The 21,998-nt window shown below is 48.0% G+C and overlaps 1 protein-coding gene across 2 annotated transcripts in view; it reads left to right on the top strand.

Moving 5' to 3' along the window:
* LOC147096593 (NACHT, LRR and PYD domains-containing protein 3-like) overlaps window positions 1-21,998 on the top strand; it is a 118,753-nt gene that overhangs the window by 49,282 nt on the left and 47,473 nt on the right. For both annotated transcript variants that reach the window (XM_085975390.1, XM_085975391.1), the window contains one exon: window positions 3,942-4,108. In XM_085975390.1, the coding sequence (XP_085831516.1) occupies window positions 3,942-4,108 (167 nt within the window). The remainder of the gene's footprint in view (window positions 1-3,941; window positions 4,109-21,998) is intronic.

The raw sequence follows: 21,998 nt of genomic DNA, 5'->3' as shown, positions 1-21,998 counted from the left end.
CCTGGTGCCGAGGGAAGAACATCCTTGACCGGTGGGACCACCTCTGGGCAGGAAAGGAGAGCAGAAAATAGCCACGGTCGGAGCCAGTAACACGGATAGAAATACGTTTATAGAGGGACTATTGAGACTGAGGCACTAAACTAAGAAACCAGGCCTCAAGCTGTTGATCTCCGGATTGTTTTGCACTGGGCTGCTTAAGACGGGTAATATGAGGCTAGTCAATGTGTGGCTGAGGGCTGGAGCAGGAGGGAAGTGTTCACGGTCTTGGGGCACGAGGGTGAGTTCAGTTGGAAGGGAAGGGACGGCCGCGATCTGTACCGACCAACATTAATGGTTTTACAGAAAAGGTGAATGGAGCAGTGGGAGGGTATCGGGATGTGACTGGAGAGTGGGAAATATCCAGACCTCAGACTAGAGAGAGGAATTAATAAAAATGCTGGAGCTGAAACAGAAGATTTAAGAAATAGTGAAAAAGGTATTAGCAAGAAAAAGGAAAGAGGATTTGAAATAGTGAGAGAGAAATTCACTTGTTTATTAAAAGAACCGGGGACAAGTCAACATTCCCAGTGTTGGAGCTAGTATTGAGTTGTGTGTGAGTGAACAAATCATTCCAAACATTCAGAAACATGAGATGTGATCTAGTATCTATAGAAGAAACGGGGACAAGTCAACATTCCCAGTGTTGGAGCGAGTATTGAGTTGTGTGTGAGTGTACAAATCATTCCAAACATTCAGAAACATGAGATGTGATCTAGTATCTATAAGACACGGCCTTGGTTTTCACAGGACTCGGAGGGAAATGTTCCTGGTGATAACATTTTGAGGGAAGAGCAACAAAATTGTGGACACCAGTATTAATAAAGCATTCTATGACAACGCAGCAACAACAAGAACAAACTGGTGTTTATATAGCGCCTTTAATGTTGAAAAACCTCTCGCGGTGCTTCGCAGGAGTGTGACCAATCAGAATTTGACACCGAGTCACATAAGGAGATATTGGGGCAGGTAAAGTTTAAGGAACGCCTGAAAGGAGGAGAGCGAGGCGGAGAGGTTTAGAAGGTAAGGCTGTTCCAGGGAGCAATGCTAAGATGGAATCCATATGTACACAGTTCAGCAACAGGAAGGGAGATAGCACAATTCTCTGGGTTTTACAGGTCAGCGAGCAGTGGAGGTGAGAGAGGTGGGACTGGGGAAACTAGTTCTGACGGATGCAATTTGGGGCGATACAAAATATTTCCTTAACTTTCTAAAAAATGATGGTGGAAGTGAAGTTTTGATGTACTAGATGAGGATGTGGGCCCACAGTTAGACATCACTGTAGAGAAGGATTTGGATCTGAGTAAAATAGCCGAGGTGGAGAAGTCACTGGGCTCCGAGATAATACACCCCAGACTGTTAGAGGAAGTCAGAGAGGAGATAGGAGGGACGGAGCACAGCATTTCAACCCAGGTTTAATATCAAAAATATACAGGTGGGCTGAAGGAGCCCAAGTGATTCTGTTCTAATGTGGAGAGAGGATCAACCTGGTAACCAGAGACCATTGTGTAGAAACTCCTCAAATCTGTTAATCCAGGTCGAATTAGTGAGCATTTAGCGATAAAGATGATGATGCGGGGTGGCTGGAACGGATTAGCTGTAGAAAAGTTGTCTTTGACAATTTGACCTTTTGGTCCATCCAGACTTTCCTAGGCAATTGCAATGCTTTGTCATAATTTGTTCTAGCTATCCCAAACCAAACCATGGGTGAGGTGAAAAAACACAGGTAAAAACACAGCCAATTTGGGGAATTAAAATACGGGAAATTCCTCTCCGACCCATCTAGGCGATTGAAACTAGTCCAGCAGATCCATCTTACACTGAATTCCCGGAAGTGTCTTCCTGTTTTAAGCGGTGATGTCCGCACCAAACAGGAACAGGTCCAGCTCTCGCCTGAAGGAATTCACCGAGTCATTGTCCACCGCCAGAGAAGGTATCCTGTTCCAGAGGTCGACTATTCTCTGGGGAAAAGAACCACCTCCTGACAGCTAACTTAAATTTGGCCTTTCACAACTTAAAATGGTGACCCCTGGCCCTCCGTAAGCTATGTAATTGGAACAAACTGTTAAATGGAACACAATCGATTCCCTTCATCATCTTATGAACCTCAATCAGATCACCGCTTAGTCTTTGCTTCTCTAAAGTGTAGAGTCCACATTCTTAGCCTATCTTGATAACTAAGGTGCTTTATACTGGGAATTAGTCTAATGTCCCTCCTCTGCAACAGGTTCAAAGCCCCAATATCACCCAACTTATGTGGGGGCTATAACTGGACACAGTATTCCAAGTGAGGCCTTTACCAAGGTCTTGTACTGGGACAGAATAGGTCGTCTTATACCCTACTGTCCTATGAATACACCCCAATATTTCCTTTGTTCTAGCTATCACTTCACGACATTGCTCCTGTACCTTTAGAGATGTATCCACTGGAATGCCCGGATCTTCCGTTCTCCCCCTTATTTAATGCCATGAAGGGTGTATGAATGTTGAGCACTCGCACTGCCCACAGGCATAACACGGCACTTATCCAAGCTAAACACCATTTGCCAGTCATGTGCCCAATCTCCCAACACATTAAGATGCAGTTTTGTGGAGCTGTGACTATACAGGTTGATGGAATGTTGTACATGTGGTGTATGTGGGTTATCAGAAGGTGTTTGATAATGTGGCTCACCAGAAGGTGTTTGATAATGTGGCTCACCAGAAGGTGTTTGATAATGTGGCTCACCGGAAGGTGTTTGATAATGTGGCTCACCAGGTGTTTGATAATGTGGCTCACCAGAAGGTGTTTGATAATGTGGCTCACCGGAAGGTGTTTGATAATGTGGCTCACCAGAAGGTGTTTGATAATGTGGCTCACCAGGTGTTTGATAATGTGGCTCACCAGAAGGTGTTTGATAATGTGGCTCACCAGAAGGTGTTTGACAATGTGGCTCACCAGGTGTTTGATAATGTGGCTCACCAGAAGGTGTTTGATAATGTGGCTCACCAGGTGTTTGATAATGTGGCTCACCAGAAGGTGTTTGATAATGTGGCTCACCAGAAGGTGTTTGACAATGTGGCTCACAGGAAGGTGTTTGACAATGTGGCTCACCAGGTGTTTGATAATGTGGCTCACCAGAAGGTGTTTGATAATGTGGCTCACCAGAAGGTGTTTGATAATGTGGCTCACCAGAAGGTGTTTGATAATGTGGCTCACCAGAAGGTGTTTGACAATGTGGCTCACCAGGTGTTTGATAATGTGGCTCACCAGGTGTTTGATAATGTGGCTCACCAGAAGGTGTTTGATAATGTGGCTCACCAGAAGGTGTTTGATAATGTGGCAAACAGGAAGGTGTTTGATAATGTGGCTCACCGGAAGGTGTTTGATAATGTGGCTCACCAGAAGGTGTTTGATAATGTGGCTCACCGGAAGGTGTTTGATAATGTGGCTCACCGGAAGGTGTTTGATAATGTGGCTCACAGGAAGGTGTTTGATAATGTGGCTCACCGGAAGGTGTTTGATAATGTGGCTCACCAGAAGGTGTTTGATAATGTGGCTCACCGGAAGGTGTTTGATAATGTGGCTCACCAGAAGGTGTTTGATAATGTGGCTCACCAGAAGGTGTTTGATAATGTGGCTCACAGGAAGGTGTTTGATAATGTGGCTCACCAGAAGGTGTTTGATAATGTGGCTCACCAGAAGGTGTTTGATAATGTGGCTCACCAGAAGGTGTTTGATAATGTGGCTCACAGGAAGGTGTTTGATAATGTGGCTCACCAGAAGGTGTTTGATAATGTGGCTCACCGGAAGGTGTTTGATAATGTGGCTCACAGGAAGCTGTAGCCGTTTGGTATACGATGACATGTAGCCACCTGGGTAGAAAGTGGATAATGTGTTTAGTTTTCTCCATTTGTGTTCACAGATCCGAACTCTACAATCACTGAGTTCTTGACAAAGTGCGACGATTACCAGCTGTTCCAGTTCACGAAATTCTACTGGGACAGACTGGAACAGGCGATTGAAGGAGGGGTGGACGGACTGAGCTCGTTGTTAACACAGGAGAGGCATTTCAGTGGACAAGAACATCGAGTAAGTGGGAGGGACACAGAATGAGTCTGGATTATCCAAACATCACAGAACTGACAGGATATCAGATCTTAGAATCACAATGTTACCGAAGAGAAACTCGTCAAATAGGAACTAAATAGATAAACTGAAAATATTCTGAATCTGAAACAATGATATGAAGAGGTGAAAATACCCAGCGGATCAGTCAGTATCTGTACAAAGGACAGGGGAACGGTTCGGGTATAACTCTTTGTGGACTGAAAACAAAGGGAACAGTTTTAGTGGGACTGGGAAAAGGAGAGGCCAGAGGCAACAGGCAGGAATTACAGGGAACGTCATGAGTTTACTGACCTGGAAACTACTTACATAAGAACATAAGAAATAGGAGCAGGAGTAGGCCAATCGGCCCCTCGAGCCTGCTCCGCCATTCAATAAGATCATGGCTGATCTGATCCTAACCGCCAATCCACTATCACAGAACCATCTCCGGAATCTAACAGAATTAGACACACGAAATAGGAGCAGGATCAGGCTACACGGCCCCTGGGCCCGCTCCGCTACCCACAGGGCCATGACCGATCCGAACCTAGATTCATGCCCAAATTCCTGCCCGCTCCCCGTAACCCTTAATTCCCTTTACTTCTAGGAAACTGTCTATTTCTGTTTTAAATTTATGTAATGATGTAGCTTCTACAGCTTTTTGGGGCAGCATATTCCATGGACCTACCACCCTCTGAGTGAAGTCGTTCCTCCTCATCTCAGTTTTGAAAGAGCAGCCGCTTATTCTAAGACTATGCCCCCTAGTTCTAGTTTCACCCATCATCGGGAACCTCTTCCCCGCATCCACCCGATCCAACCCCTTCACAATCTTATATGTTTCAATAAGATCGCCTCTCATTCTTCTGAACTCCAATGAGTAGAGTCCCAATCTACTCGACCTCTCCTCATATGTCCATCCCCTCATCCCCAGGATTAACAGAGTGAACCTTCTTTGTACTGACTCGAGAGCAAGAATGTCCTTTCTTAAGTATGGACACCAAAACTGTATGCAGTATTCCAGGTGCGGTCTCACCAATACCTTGTTAAACTGAAGCAATACCTCCCTATTTTTATATTCTATCCCCCTAGCAATGAAAGCCAACATTCCATTGGCCTTCTTAATCACTTGCTGCACCTGCATACTAACCTTTTGAGTTTCGTGCACCAGGACCCCCAGATCCCTTTGTACTTCAGTACTTTCCATTTTCTTGCCATTAAGATAATAACTTGCTCTACGATTTTTCCTGCCAAAGTGCATAACCTCACACTTTCCAGTATTGTATTCCATCTGCCAAATCTCTGCCCACTTACTTAGCCTGTCGATGTCCCCTTGCAGGTTTTTTATGTCCTCCTCACTCACTACTTTCCCTCCCATCTTAGTATCAGCTGCAAACTTTGCTATGTTACACTCGGTCCCCTCCTCCAAATCGTTAATATAGATTGTGAAGAGTTGGGGACCCAGCACTGACCCCTGCGGAACACCACTAGTTACTGATTGCCAGTCTGAGAATGAACCATTTATCCCAACTCTCTGCCTTCTGTTAGATAGCCAATCCTCTATCCATGCCAGAATATTACCCCCAATCCCGTGATTTTTTATCTTAAGCAATAATCTTTTGTGTGGCACCTTGTCAAATGCCTTTTGGAAGTCTAAATACACTACGTCCACTGGTTCCCCTTTATCCACCCTATATGTTACTTCCTCAAAGAACTCCAGCAAATTTGTCAAACATGACTTCCCCTTCATAAAACCATGCTGACTTTGCCCTATTAAATTGTGATTATCCAAATGTCCTGTTACTGTCTCCTTAATAATGGACTCCAAAATTTTACCTACCACAGATGTTAGGCTAACCGGTCTATAGTTTCCAGCCTTCTGTCTACTGCCCTTTTTAAATAAGGGTGTTACATTAGCAGTTTTCCAGTCTGCTGGGACCTTTGCCGAGTCCAGGGAGTTTTGGAAAATTATTACCAATGCATCCACAATCCCTACCGCCACTTCCCTCAAGACCCTAGGATGTAAGCCATCAGGTCCAGGTGATTTATCCGCCTTGAGTCCCATTATTTTACCGAGTACCACTTCCTTAGTGATTGATCGTGTTTAGCTCCTCCCCCCCCCCCCTTTAGCCCCCTGTTTGTCCAGTGTTGGGATATTCTTAGTGTCTTCTGCTGTAAAGACTGATGTAAAATATTCATTCAGTGTTTTTGCCATCTCCATATTTCCCACCATTAATTTCCCAGTCTCATCCTGTAAGGGACCAACATTTACTTTAGCCACCCTTTTTTCTTTTTATATAACTATAAAAACTCTTACTATCTGTTTTTATATTTTGTGCTAATTTACTTTCATAATCTATCTTCCCTTTCTTAATCTTTTTGTTGTTTTTTGCTGTCTTTTAAAGTTTTCCCTATCCTCCCACTAGATTTGGCTACCTTATATGCCCTTGTTTTTAGTCGCATACTATCCTTAATTTCTTTACTTAGCCACGGATGGCTGTCTTTTCTTTTACACCCTTTTCTTCTCAGTAGAATATGTATTGGAAGTTGTAAAATAACTCCTTAAATGTACACCACTGATCATGTATCGTCTTACCCTTTAATCTATTCTCCCAATCCACTCTACTCAATTCCGCTCTCATACCTTCATAGTCTCCTTTTATTCAAGCTTAGCACGCTTGTTTGAGATCCAACCTTCTCACCCTCTAATTGAATATGGAATTCAACCATTTTATGGTCACTCATTCCAAGGGGATCCTTTACTAGGACATTTTTAATTAATCCCGTCTCGTTACACAGGACCAGATCTAAGGTTGCTTGCCCCCTGGTCGGTTCAGTTACATACTGCTCAAGAAACCCATCCCTAATACACTCAATTAACTCATCCTCAAGGCAGCCCTGCCCAATTTGATTTGTCCAATTAATATGATAGTTAAAATCCCCCATAATTATAGATGTTCCCTTATTACAAGCCTCAACTATTTCCTGATTGATACTCCGGCCAACAGAGTTGCCACTGTTCGGAGGCCTATAGACTACGCCCACTAGTGTTTTTTCCCCTTATTATTCCTTACCTCCACCCAAACTGTTTCATTATCCTGATCTTTTGACCCAATATCATTTCTCTGTATGAGTGATTCCTTCCTTTATTAACATAGCCACCCCACCTCCCCTTCCTTCCTGCCTGTCCTTCCTGATTGTTAAATAACCTGGTATGTTTAATTCCCAGTCATTGTCACCCTGCAACCATGTTTCTGTAATGGCCACAAGATCATACCCATATGTAGTTATTTGTGCCATTAACTCGTCTATTTTGTTACGAATGCTACGTGCATTCAGATAGAGAACTTTCAAAGATGTTTTGTGACACTTAGTTCCTGCTTTTGCCCTTTTTATTACTTTACCTTTTACTCCATACCTTCTGCCCCTTCCTGACACGCTCTGGTTTTTAATTTCCCCACTGCTACCTAAGTCTATGACCTTCTCTGTTGTCATTTGTATTATTTGCTCTCTAGGAACCTCCCCGCCCCCCCCCCCCCCACTAGTTAGTTGAAAGCCCTCTCTACAGCCCGAGTTATATGATCCGCCAGGACTCTAGTCCCAGCACTGGCCAAGTGAAGCCCGTCCCAACGGAACAGCTCCCTCCTGCCCCAGTACTGGTGCCAGTGTCCCAGGAAGCAAAACCCATTTCTCCCACACCAGTCTTTGAGCCACACATTTAACTCTCTAATTTTATTTGTCCTAGCCAAATTCGCTTGTGGCTCAGGTAATAATCCAGAGATTATTACCCTTGTGGTTCTGCTTTTTAATTTGGCCCCTAGCTGCTGAAACTCCCTCAGCAGAACCTCCTTACTTGTCCTATCTATGTCGTTGGTACCAACATGGACCACGACAACTGGATCCTCCCCCTCCCACTCCAAGTTTCTCTGCAGTCCAGAGGAGGTGTCCTTAACCCTGGCACTGGGCAGGCAACACAGCCTTCGGGACTCTCGCTCTCGGCTGCAAAGAACTCTATCTATCCCCCTAACGATACTATCCCCTACCACTACAACATTTCTTTTAACTCCCGCCCCCCCTCCCCCACTTGAATGGCCCCCTGCTCCACGGTGCTGTGGCCAGGTTGCTCATCCTCCCTGCAGTCCCTGCTCCTGTCCCCACAGGGAGTAAGAGCCTCGAACCTGTTGGACAAGTGCAAGGGCTGCGGCTCCTCCAACACTACCTCCTGGATCCCCGTACCTGCCTCACTTCTAGTCACACCATCCTGACCCTGGCCACGGACTACATCTGAATTAATTAATCTAATTGGTGTGACTACTTCCTGGAACAGAGTCCAGGTAACTCTTCCCCCTCCCTGATATGTCTCAGTGTTTGAAGCTCGGACTCCAGCTCTTCAACACGGAGCCGGAGTTCCTCGAGCAGCCAACACTTACTGCAAATGTGATCACCGTGAGCATCAATGGTGTCCACCAGCTCCCACATATTGCAGCAGCAACACATCATCTGATCTCCCATTCTATGTAATTAATTAAATTTATTAATATTATTCTTAAATATCCTCTGCCCCGATTCTACATGGTGAATATCACACCTTAGAAACTATAAACCAAAACTATAAAGTAAATGAAGGAAATGAGAGATGACAAAAATCATCTGTGGAGTAAATGAGAGGCTTTTCAAGAAAAAAACACTGGTTAAAATGTATGAGACACGAACAGGAAAACTAACCCCCCAAAGAATGAGGATTGAAAACCCGACGCTGTGCAGGTTTTTCCTCCCCCATTACTGTTAATATCCCACCTAGTCTAATCCCAACCTCCTCCTCAATGCCCATTACTGTTAATATCCCCCCTAGTCTAATCCCAACCTCCTGCTCACTGCCCATTACTGTTAATATCCCACCTAGTCTAATCCCAACCTCCTGCTCACTCCCCATTACTGTTAATATCCCACCTAGTCTAATCCCAACCTCCTGCTCACTGCCCATTACTGTTAATATCCCACCTAGTCTAATCCCAACCTCCTGCTCACTACCCATTACTGTTAATATCCCACCTAGTCTAATCCCAACCTCCTGCTCACTGCCCATTACCGTTAATATCCCCCCTAGTCTAATCCCAACCTCCTGCTCACTACCCATTACTGTTAATATCCCACCTAGTCTAATCCCAACCTCCTGCTCACTGCCCATTACTGTTAATATCCCACCTAGTCTAATCCCAACCTCCTGCTCACTGCCCATTACTGTTAATATCCCACCTAGTCTAATCCCAACCTCCTGCTCACTGCCCATTACCGTTAATATCCCACCTAGTCTAATCCCAACCTCCTGCTCACTGCCCATTACCGTTAATATCCCACCTAGTCTAATCCCAACCTCCTGCTCACTGCCCATTACTGTTAATATCCCACCTAGTCTAATCCCAACCTCCTGCTCACTGCCCATTACCGTTAATATCCCACCTAGTCTAATCCCAACCTCCTGCTCACTGCCCATTACCGTTAATATCCCACCTAGTCTAATCCCAACCTCCTGCTCACTGCCCATTACTGTTAATATCCCACCTAGTCTAATCCCAACCTCCTGCTCACTGCCCATTACTGTTAATATCCCACCTAGTCTAATCCCAACCTCCTGCTCACTACCCATTACCGTTAATATCCCACCTCGTCTAATCCCAACCTCCTGCTCACTGCCCATTACTGTTAATATCCCACCTAGTCTAATCCCAACCTCCTGCTCACTGCCCATTACTGTTAATATCCCACCTAGTCTAATCCCAACCTCCTGCTCACTGCCCATTACTGTTAATATCCCACCTCGTCTAATCCCAACCTCCTGCTCACTGCCCATTACTGTTAATATCCCACCTAGTCTAATCCCAACCTCCTGCTCACTGCCCATTACTGTTAATATCCCACCTAGTCTAATCCCAACCTCCTGCTCACTGCCCATTACTGTTAATATCCCCCCTAGTCTAATCCCAACCTCCTGCTCACTGCCCATTACTGTTAATATCCCACCTAGTCTAATCCCAACCTCCTGCTCACTGCCCATTACTGTTAGTATCCCACCTAGTCTAATCCCAACTTCCTGCTCACTGCCCATTACTGTTAATATCCCCCCTAGTCTATCCCAACCTCCTGCTCACTGCCCATTACTGTTAATATCCCACCTAGTCTAATCCCAACCTTCTGCTCACTAGCCATTACTGTTAATATCCCACCTAGTCTAATCCCAACCTCCTGCTCACTGCCCATTACTGTTAATATCCCACCTAGTCTAATCGCAACCTCCTGCTCACTGCCCATTACTGTTAATATCCCACCTAGTCTAATCCCAACCTCCTGCTCACTACCCATTACTGTTAATATCCCACCTAGTCTAATCCCAACCTCCTGCTCACTGCCCATTACTGTTAATATCCCACCTAGTCTAATCCCAACCTCCTGCTCACTGCCCATTACTGTTAATATCCCACCTAGTCTAATCCCAACCTCCTGCTCACTGCCCATTACTGTTAATATCCCACCTAGTCTAATCCCAACCTCCTGCTCACTGCCCATTACCGTTAATATGCCACCTAGTCTAATCCCAACCTCCTGCTCACTGCCCATTACTGTTAATATCCCACCTAGTCTAATCCCAACCTCCTGCTCACTGTCCATTACTGTTAATATGCCACCTAGTCTAATCCCAACCTCCAGCTCACTGCCCATTACTGTTAATATCCCACCTAGTCTAATCCCAACCTCCTGCTCACTGCCCATTACTGTTAATATCCCACCTAGTCTAATCCCAACCTCCTGCTCACTGCCCATTACTGTTAATATCCCACCCAGTCTAATCCCAACCTCCTGCTCACTGCCCATTACCGTTAATATCCCACCTAGTCTAATCCCAACCTCCTGCTCACTGCCCATTACTGTTAATATCCCTAGTCTAATCCCAACCTCCTGCTCACTGCCCATTACCGTTAATATCCCACCTAGTCTAATCCCAACCTCCTGCTCACTCCCCATTACTGTTAATATCCCACCGAGTCTAATCCCAACCTCCTGCTCACTGTCCATTACTGTTAATATGCCACCTAGTCTAATCCCAACCTCCTGCTCACTGCCCATTACTGTTAATATCCCACCTAGTCTAATCCCAACCTCCTGCTCACTGCCCATTACCGTTAATATCCCACCTAGTCTAATCCCAACCTCCTGCTCACTGCCCATTACTGTTAATATCCCACCTAGTCTAATCCCAACCTCCTGCTCACTGCCCATTACCATTAATATCCCACCTAGTCTAATCCCAACCTCCTGCTCACTACCCATTACTGTTAATATCCCACCTAGTCTAATCCCAACCTCCTGCTCAGTGCCCATTACTGTTAATATCCCACCTAGTCTAATCCCAACCTCCTGCTCACTGCCCATTACTGTTAATATCCCACCTAGTCTAATCCCAACCTCCTGCTCACTGCCCATTACTGTTAATATCCCACCTAGTCTAATCCCAACCTCCTGCTCACTACCCATTACTGTTAATATCCCACCTAGTCTAATCCCAACCTCCTGCTCACTGCCCATTACTGTTAATATCCCACCTAGTCTAATCCCAACCTCCTGCTCACTGCCCATTACTGTTAATATCCCACCTAGTCTAATCCCAACCTCCTGCTCACTACCAATTACTGTTAATATCCCACCTAGTCTAATCCCAACCTCCTGCTCACTGCCCATTACTGTTAATATCCCACCTAGTCTAATCCCAACCTCCTGCTCACTACCAATTACTGTTAATATCCCACCTAGTCTAATCCCAACCTCCTGCTCACTCCCCATTACTGTTAATATCCCACCTAGTCTATTCCCAACCTCCTGCTCACTGCCCATTACTGTTAATATCCTACCTAGTCTAATCCCAACCTCCTGCTCACTGCCCATTACTGTTAATATCCCACCTAGTCTAATCCCAACCTCCTGCTCACTGCCCATTACTGTTAATATCCCACCTAGTCTAATCCCAACCTCCTGCTCACTACCAATTACTGTTAATATCCCACCTAGTCTAATCCCAACCTCCTGCTCACTGCCCATTACTGTTAATATCCCACCTAGTCTAATCCCAACCTCCTGCTCACTACCAATTACTGTTAATATCCCACCTAGTCTAATCCCAACCTCCTGCTCACTCCCCATTACTGTTAATATCCCACCTAGTCTAATCCCAACCTCCTGCTCACTGCCCATTACTGTTAATATCCCACCTAGTCTATTCCCAACCTCCTGCTCACTACCCATTACTGTTAATATCCCACCTAGTCTAATCCCAACCTCCTGCTCACTGCCCATTACTGTTAATATCCCACCTAGTCTAATCCCAACCTCCTGCTCACTGCCCATTACTGTTAATATCCCACCTAGTCTAATCCCAACCTCCTGCTCAATGCCCATTACTGTTAATATCCCACCTAGACGAATCCCAACCTCCTGCTCACTGCCCATTACTGTTAATATCCCACCTAGTCTATTCCCAACCTCCTGCTCACTACCCATTACTGTTAATATCCCACCTAGTCTAATCCCAACCTCCTGCTCACTACCCATTACTGTTAATATCCCACCTAGTCTAATCCCAACCTCCTGCTCACTGCCCATTACTGTTAATATCCCACCTAGTCTAATCCCAACCTCCTGCTCACTGCCCATTACTGTTAATATCCCACCTAGTCTAATCCCATCCTCCTGCTCACTGCCCATTACTGTTAATATCCCACCTAGTCTAATCCCAACCTCCTGCTCACTGCCCATTACTGTTAATATCCCACCTAGTCTAATCCCAACCTCCTGCTCACTGCCCATTACCGTTAATATCCCACCTAGTCTAATCCCAACCTCCTGCTCACTGCCCATTACTGTTAATATCCCACCTAGTCTAATCCCAACCTCCTGCTCACTGCCCATTACCGTTAATATCCCACCTAGTCTATCCCAACCTCCTGCTCACTACCCATTACTGTTAATATCCCACCTAGTCTAATCCCAACCTCCTGCTCACTGCCCATTACTGTTAATATCCCCCCTAGTCTAATCCCAACCTCCTGCTCACTGCCCATTACTGTTAATATCCCACCTAGTCTAATCCCAACCTCCTGCTCACTGCCCATTACTGTTAATATCCCACCTAGTCTAATCCCAACCTCCTGCTCACTGCCCATTACTGTTAATATCCCACCTCATCTAATCCCAACCTCCTGCTCACTGCCCATTACTGTTAATATCCCACCTAGTCTAATCCCAACCTCCTGCTCACTGCCCATTACTGTTAATATCCCACCTAGTCTAATCCCAACCTCCTGCTCACTGCCCATTACCGTTAATATCCCACCTAGTCTAATCCCAACCTCCTGCTCACTGCCCATTACCGTTAATATCCCACGTAGTCTAATCCCAACCTCCTGCTCACTCCCCATTACTGTTAATATCCCACCTAGTCTAATCCCAACCTCCTGCTCACTGCCCATTACCGTTAATATGCCACCTAGTCTAATCCCAACCTCCTGCTCACTGCCCATTACTGTTAATATCCCACCTAGTCTAATCCCAACCTCCTGCTCACTGTCCATTACTGTTAATATGCCACCTAGTCTAATCCCAACCTCCTGCTCACTGCCCATTACTGTTAATATCCCACCTAGTCTAATCCCAACCTCCTGCTCACTGCCCATTACCGTTAATATCCCACCTAGTCTAATCCCAACCTCCTGCTCACTGCCCATTACTGTTAATATCCCTAGTCTAATCCCAACCTCCTGCTCACTGCCCATTACCGTTAATATCCCACCTAGTCTAATCCCAACCTCCTGCTCACTCCCCATTACTGTTAATATCCCACCTAGTCTAATCCCAACCTCCTGCTCACTGTCCATTACTGTTAATATGCCACCTAGTCTAATCCCAACCTCCTGCTCACTGCCCATTACTGTTAATATCCCACCTAGTCTAATCCCAACCTCCTGCTCACTGCCCATTACCGTTAATATCCCACCTAGTCTAATCCCAACCTCCTGCTCACTGCCCATTACTGTTAATATCCCTAGTCTAATCCCAACCTCCTGCTCACTGCCCATTACCGTTAATATCCCACCTAGTCTAATCCCAACCTCCTGCTCAGTGCCCATTACTGTTAATATCCCACCTAGTCTAATCCCAACCTCCTGCTCACTACCCATTACTGTTAATATCCCACCTAGTCTAATCCCAACCTCCTGCTCACTGCCCATTACTGTTAATATCCCACCTAGTCTAATCCCAACCTCCTGCTCACTGCCCATTACTGTTAATATCCCACCTAGTCTAATCCCAACCTCCTGCTCACTGCCCATTACTGTTAATATCCCACCTAGTCTAATCCCAACCTCCTGCTCACTACCCATTACTGTTAATATCCCACCTAGTCTAATCCCAACCTCCTGCTCACTGCCCATTACTGTTAATATCCCACCTAGTCTAATCCCAACCTCCTGCTCACTACCCATTACTGTTAATATCCCACCTAGTCTAATCCCAACCTCCTGCTCAATGCCCATTACTGTTAATATCCCACCTAGACGAATCCCAACCTCCTGCTCACTGCCCATTACTGTTAATATCCCACCTAGTCTAATCCCAACCTCCTGCTCACTACCCATTACTGTTAATATCCCACCTAGTCTAATCCCAACCTCCTGCTCACTACCCATTACTGTTAATATCCCACCTAGTCTAATCCCAACCTCCTGCTCACTGCCCATTACTGTTAATATCCCACCTAGTCTAATCCCAACCTCCTGCTCACTGCCCATTACTGTTAATATCCCACCTAGTCTAATCCCAACCTCCTGCTCACTCCCCATTACTGTTAATATCCCACCTAGTCTAATCCCAACCTCCTGCTCACTGCCCATTACTGTTAATATCCCACCTAGTCTAATCCCAACCTCCTGCTCACTGCCCATTACTGTTAATATCCCACCTAGTCTAATCCCAACCTCCTGCTCACTGCCCATTACTGTTAATATCCCACCTAGTCTAATCCCAACCTCCTGCTCACTGCCCATTACCCTTAATATCCCACCTAGTCTAATCCCAACCTCCTGCTCACTGCCCATTACCGTTAATATCCCACCTGGTCTAATCCCAACCTCCTGCTCACTGCCCATTACTGTTAATATCCCACCTAGTCTAATCCCAACCTGCTGCTCACTGCCCATTACTGTTAATAACCCACCTAGTCTAATCCCAACCTCCTGCTCACTACCCATTACTGTTAATATCCCACCTAGTCTAATCCCAACCTCCTGCTCACTACCCATTACTGTTAATATCCCACCTAGTCTAATCCCAACCTCCTGCTCACTGCCCATTACTGTTAATATCCCACCTAGTCTAATCCCAACCTCCTGCTCACTGCCCATTACTGTTAATATCCCACCTAGTCTAATCCCAACCTGCTGCTCACTGCCCATTACTGTTAATAACCCACCTAGTCTAATCCCAACCTCCTGCTCATTGCCCATTACTGTTAATATCCCACCTAGTCTAATCCCAACCTCCTGCTCACTACCCATTACTGTTAATATCCCACCTAGTCTAATCCCAACCTCCTGCTCACTGCCCATTACTGTTAATATCCCACCTAGTCTAATCACAACCTCCTGCTCACTGCCCATTACTGTTAATATCCTACCTACTCTAATCCCAACCTCCTGCTCACTGCCCATTACCGTTAATATCCCACCTAGTCTAATCCCAACCTCCTGCTCAATGCCCATTACTGTTAATATCCCACCTAGTCTAATCCCAACCTCCTGCTCACTGCCCATTACCGTTAATATCCCACCTAGTCTAATCCCAACCTCCTGCTCACTGCCCATTACCGTTAATATCCCACCTAGTCTAATCCCAACCTCCTGCTCAATGCCCATTACTGTTAATATCCCACCTAGTCTAATCCCAACCTCCTGCTCACTACCCATTACCGTTAATATCCCACCTAGTCTAATCCCAACCTCCTGCTCACTACCCATTACCGTTAATATCCCACCTAGTCTAATCCCAACCTCCTGCTCACTGCCCATTACTGTTAATATCCCACCTAGTCTAATCCCAACCTCCTGCTCACTACCCATTACCGTTAATATCCCACCTAGTCTAATCCCAAACTCCTGCTCACTACCCATTACCGTTAATATCCCACCTAGTCTAATCCCAACCTCCTGCTCACTGCCCATTACTGTTAATATCCCACCTAGTCTAATCCCAACCTCCTGCTCACTGCCCATTACCGTTAATATCCCACCTAGTCTAATCCCAACCTCCTGCTCACTGCCCATTACCGTTAATATCCCACCTAGTCTAATCCCAACCTCCTGCTCACTGCCCATTACTGTTAATATCCCACCTAGTCTAATCCCAACCTCCTGCTCACTACCCATTACTGTTAATATCCCACCTAGTCTAATCCCAACCTCCTGCTCACTGCCCATTACCGTTAATATCCCACCTAGTCTAATCCCAACCTCCTGCTCAATGCCCATTACTGTTAATATCCCACCTAGTCTAATCCCAACCTCCTGCTCACTGCCCATTACTGTTAATATCCCACCTAGTCTAATCCCAACCTCCTGCTCACTGCCCATTACCGTTAATATCCCACCTAGTCTAATCCCAACCTCCTGCTCACTGCCCATTACTGTTAATATCCCACCTAGTCTAATCCCAACCTCCTGCTCACTGCCCATTACTGTTAATATCCCACCTAGTCTAATCCCAACCTCCTGCTCACTACCCATTACTGTTAATATCCCACCTAGTCTAATCCCAACCTCCTGCTCACTGCCCATTACCGTTAATATCCCACCTAGTCTAATCCCAACCTCCTGCTCAATGCCCATTACTGTTAATATCCCACCTAGTCTAATCCCAACCTCCTGCTCACTACCCATTACCGTTAATATCCCACCTAGTCTAATCCCAACCTCCTGCTCACTACCCATTACCGTTAATATCCCACCTAGTCTAATCCCAACCTCCTGCTCACTGCCCATTACTGTTAATATCCCACCTAGTCTAATCCCAACCTCCTGCTCACTACCCATTACCGTTAATATCCCACCTAGTCTAATCCCAACCTCCTGCTCACTACCCATTACCGTTAATATCCCACCTAGTCTAATCCCAACCTTCTGCTCACTAGCCATTACTGTTAATATCCCACCTAGTCTAATCCCAACCTCCTGCTCACTGCCCATTACTGTTAATATCCCACCTAGTCTAATCCCAACCTCCTGCTCACTGCCCATTACTGTTAATATCCCACCTAGTCTAATCCCAACCTCCTGCTCACTGCCCATTACTGTTAATATCCCACCTAGTCTAATCCCAACCTCCTGCTCACTGCCCATTACTGTTAATATCCCACCTAGTCTAATCCCAACCTCCTGCTCACTGTCCATTACTGTTAATATCCCACCTAGTCTAATCCCAACCTCCTGCTCACTGCCCATTACCGTTAATATCCCACGTAGTCTAATCCCACCTCCTGTTGACCACATTAAGGTTAGTATCCCAGTCAGTCCAGGTGCAATCTTCCCTTCACTCCCCATACTCCAGCATTACTTTCTATCCACGCAGCAATAGAAAGAGATTTTAGCAAATAAATGTCCACTTGCTTTTACCATAGCTTGTGGGATTGAATTCTGCTTTCTAACCACCGCATGTGTAATTACATTTATCAACCTTCACCCCATTCTTTGAATTTGCCTAAATATTTGCCCTCTGGGCAATCAGTGGAAATATCAGTAAATATTTTTGATCTGAACTCCTCACTTAACCTGCTCACCTCTCGTGGAATGAGCCCAACGTTCTCAAATCGCACTCTCTAACGGTAACTCCACAGCCCTGGTAACATCCTAGTGCAATTGCTCGCCAGTTTTTCCACTGCTTTTACATCCTATAAATGGAGTGTCCAAACCTGTACACAACTGGGTAAATTACCTGCCCCTGTGCTCTTGGTGTGGGACGTCACTCCCCAGGGGGAACATGAGGAAATTGAGATTTCTCAGTCTGTAATTACCTGCCCCTGTGCTCTTGGTGTGGGACGTCACTCCCCAGGGGGAACATGAGGAAATTGAGATTACTCAGTCTGTAATTACCTGCCCCTGTGCTCTTGGTGTGGGACGTCACTCCCCAGGGGGGAACATGAGGAAATTGAGATTTCTCAGTCTGTAATTACCAGCCCCTGTGCTCTTGGTGTGGGACGTCACTCCCCAGGGGGAACATGGGGAAATTGAGATTTCTCAGTCTGTAATTACCTGCCCCTGTGCTCTTGGTGTGGGACGTCACTCCCCAGGGGGGGAACATGAGGAAATTGAGATTTCTCAGTCTGTAATTATCTGCCCCTGTGCTCTTGGTGTGGAGCGTCACTCCCCAGGGGGGGAACATGAGGAAATTGAGATTTCTCAGTCTGTAATTACCTGCCCCTGTGCTCTTGGTGTGGGACGTCACTCCCCAGGGGGAACATTAGGAAATTGAGATTTCTCAGTCGGGATTTTCCATCCGCTCACTTTAATGGTTTGGTTTCTGCACCATTTTGTTCACGGACTGAGTGACTGGGGGATAAATTAGTGATAGTTTTGTGGCGTTGCCACATTGGGGAAACACTGTGTGTATGTAGATAAACATGAATAATCCCCTTTTAACTGCTGTATTCCCCTCCCCCCCCGCAAGACAGTTGCAAGCTGAGAGGAATAAGGCACGTTCAGACTTGCCTGGTTTTCCTTCTCTCAGCAGCAATCAGGTTCCAGCAGGTGACCAATCCGTGAGTCATCACAGGCTCGCAGGCTTCACGAATTCAGTACTGTATTGTGAGAGTTGGAGTAAAGACCTATTTCTTGTAGCTCGCTGTGTTGCCTATTTCTTTACGCGGGAGACCGTAGTCCCCCACATTGGTGACCCCGAATGTCGGCGGCCGAAGCCCCCGACTCACGCAGCCCTACAGAGGCCAGCAATGACCCGATGGCAACCAGCAGCAGCCTGATGGCCGGCGCCGCGTCCTTGAAGCTCCCCACCTTCTAGGAACACCAAGCATCAGCTTGGTTCGCGCACTCGGAGGCCCAATTCACCCTTCGCAGGGTTCAAGACGATGAAGAAAGGTACCTCCACGTAGACTCAGCACTCGCAAGCTCTACCGCCGCCGAAGTTCTCGACCTGCTGGGGAACCCACCACAGACCGGCAAGTACTCAACCATTAAGGGCTGCTTGCTGCAGGCTTACGGCCTGTCCAGGGAGGAGAGGGCCCGCAAGCTTCTCTCACTACCAGGCCTCGGCGATTCTACCCCGACCCAGTTGATGAGCCGGATGCTTGCGCTCCTGGGCTCTGAACCGCCGTGCTTCTTGTTTCGGGCCCTTTTCCTCAGCCTGCTTCCTCAGCAGGTACAGACTGCCCTCGCGGGGTCCCCGATCACGGACTGCGTACAACTGGCAGCCGCCACGGACAAAGTCTTCGCCGTCGCCCAACTCGGCTGTGCAGCCGCGAGGCTCCCCGACACCACCGAGCGCGCGCCGCCACGCTAGGCCGCCCAACTGCTATTACCACGCGCGTTTTGGCCACAAGGCCCAACGCTGCAGAGCACCCTGCTCTTTCGATCAAACCAAGATGGCCACCCGGCCCAACGCACCAGCCCCGCGCCGCCACCTAGGCCCGCTCGACCGCACCCCCGCCGCCACGATGGCCATCGGCACCGCAGGTAAACTGCTGTACATAACCGACTCTCTTTCAGGGCGCAGATTCCTTTACGACACCGGAGCCCAATGCAGCGTAATTCCTGCCTCCCAGCTCGACATCCAGGCAGGCCGCAGCGGCCCACCCCTCGTGGCGGCAAATGGCGCAGCCATCGCTACTTTCGGAAAGCGACTGGCCGAGGTTTGTTTCAACGGCCAGCGATTTACGTGGGATTTCGTGACGGCCTCGGTGGCACATCCCTTGCTGGGCGCCGATTTTCTTTGCGCCCACGGACTCCTGATCGACGTCCGCGACAGGCGCCTGATCGACGCAGCAACTTTCGCTTCACTGGCCTGCCAGCAGAGCAACAGCCCGGCCCTCGTCGGGTCCTGCTCCGCCCCGGCGCATGACGACTACGCCCGCCTACTCGCAGATTTCCCGAGGCTCACACAACCTACCTTCTCAGCCGCGGCAGCCAAGCATGGGGTCGAGCACCACATCGCCACTACGGGACCACCAGTGTTCGCTCGAGCCAGACGCCTGGACCCAGCCAAGATGGCGGCCAAGGAAGAATTCGCCACGATGGAAAAACTGGGCATCATCCGCCGCTCGAACAGCCCTTGGTCGTCCCCCCTCCACATTGTGCCCAAGCCGGGCGGTGGCTGGCGCCCCTGCGGTGACTACAGATGGCTCAACGACGCCACCACGCCCGATAGATACCCCATTCCGCACATCCAAGACTTCTCGGCACACCTAGCAGGAAAGTCCGTCTTTTCCAAGGCCGACTTGATTCGCGGCTACCATCAGGTCCCCGTCCGCCACGCAGACGTCCAGAAGACGGCGGTCATCACCCCCTTCAGACTGTTCGAGTTCCTGCGCATGCCCTTCGGGCTCAAGAACGCCACACAGGCCTTCCAACGGCTCATGGATTCCGTCCTACAGGACCTGAGCTTCCTGTTCGTCTATCTGGACGATATCCTCGTGGCCAGCACCAGCAAGGCCGAGCACATCGCGCATTTGCGCTCCCTTTTCCAGCGCCTCAGCCAACACGGGCTAATCGTCAACCCGACCAAATGCCAGTTCGGAGCAGCCCAAATTGACTTTCTCGGCCACAGAATCTCGCCAAGGGGAGCCATTCCCCTACCTTCCAAGGTGCAGGCAGTGGCGGACTTTCCCCAGCCCACCTCGGTCAAGGCGCTGCAGAAATTTTTGGGGATGGTCAATTTCTATCACCGGTTCGTGCCCAAGGCTGCCGCACTCATGCGCCCCCTCTACAAAGCCACCAGGGGCAAAACGGGCAAAGAGCAACTCACCTGGTCCAGCGAGATGGCGACAGCCTTCCACCAGACCAAAAGCGCCTTGGCCAACGCCACACTAGTGGCCCACCCCATCCCAGGTGCCAAGACCACCCTCACCACGGACGCCTCGGATTGCGCCGTCCAGCAACAGTGGGTCGAAGGCGCGTGGCAGCCACTGGCATTTTTCAGCCGACAGCTGCGCAAGAACGAGCAGGCCTACACGTTCGACAGAGAGCCCCTGTTCCTGGCAATCCAGCACTTCCGTTTCCTTCTGGAAGGCCGGCCGTTCACCGCATTCGTGGACCACAAGCCGCTCACTTTCGCCATGGCCAAAGTAACCGAACCCTGGTCCGCGCGCCAACTCAACTTCATCTCGGAGTTCACCATGGACATCCGCCATGTCGCCGGCAAGGACAATTTGGTGGCCGACTGCCTATCAAGACCCTCGTTCCACGCAGTGCACCTGGGCGTCGACTATGCCAGCATGGCGAGAGACCAGGCCGCCGACGCGGAGATCCAGGCCCTCCGGACGTCAACTACCAGCCTCACCCTGGCCGACATCCACTTCCACACAGTCGGCACAACCCTCCTGTGCGACGTCTCAGTCCCCTTGCCTAGGCCGGTCGTCCCATCCGCCTGGCGCAAGCGAGTTTTCGACATCATCCACGGCCTCTCACATCCAGGGATGCGTGCGTCTCAGAAACTTATGTCCGCCAAGTTCGTCTGGCCTGGACTCCACAAGGATGTGAGACTGGACCAACACATGCGTGGCGTGTCAGCGCGCTAAGGTCCAGCAGCACACCAAGGCGCCATTGGAGTG

Source organism: Somniosus microcephalus, unplaced genomic scaffold, assembly GCF_052327205.1.
Source record: "Somniosus microcephalus isolate GS21.2 unplaced genomic scaffold, FLI_Smic_1.0 unresolved_chr1, whole genome shotgun sequence".
Lineage (NCBI taxonomy): Eukaryota > Metazoa > Chordata > Chondrichthyes > Squaliformes > Somniosidae > Somniosus > Somniosus microcephalus.
The sequence above is the reverse complement of the archived record's forward strand: the minus strand, read 5'-3'. Positions and strand labels throughout refer to the sequence as shown.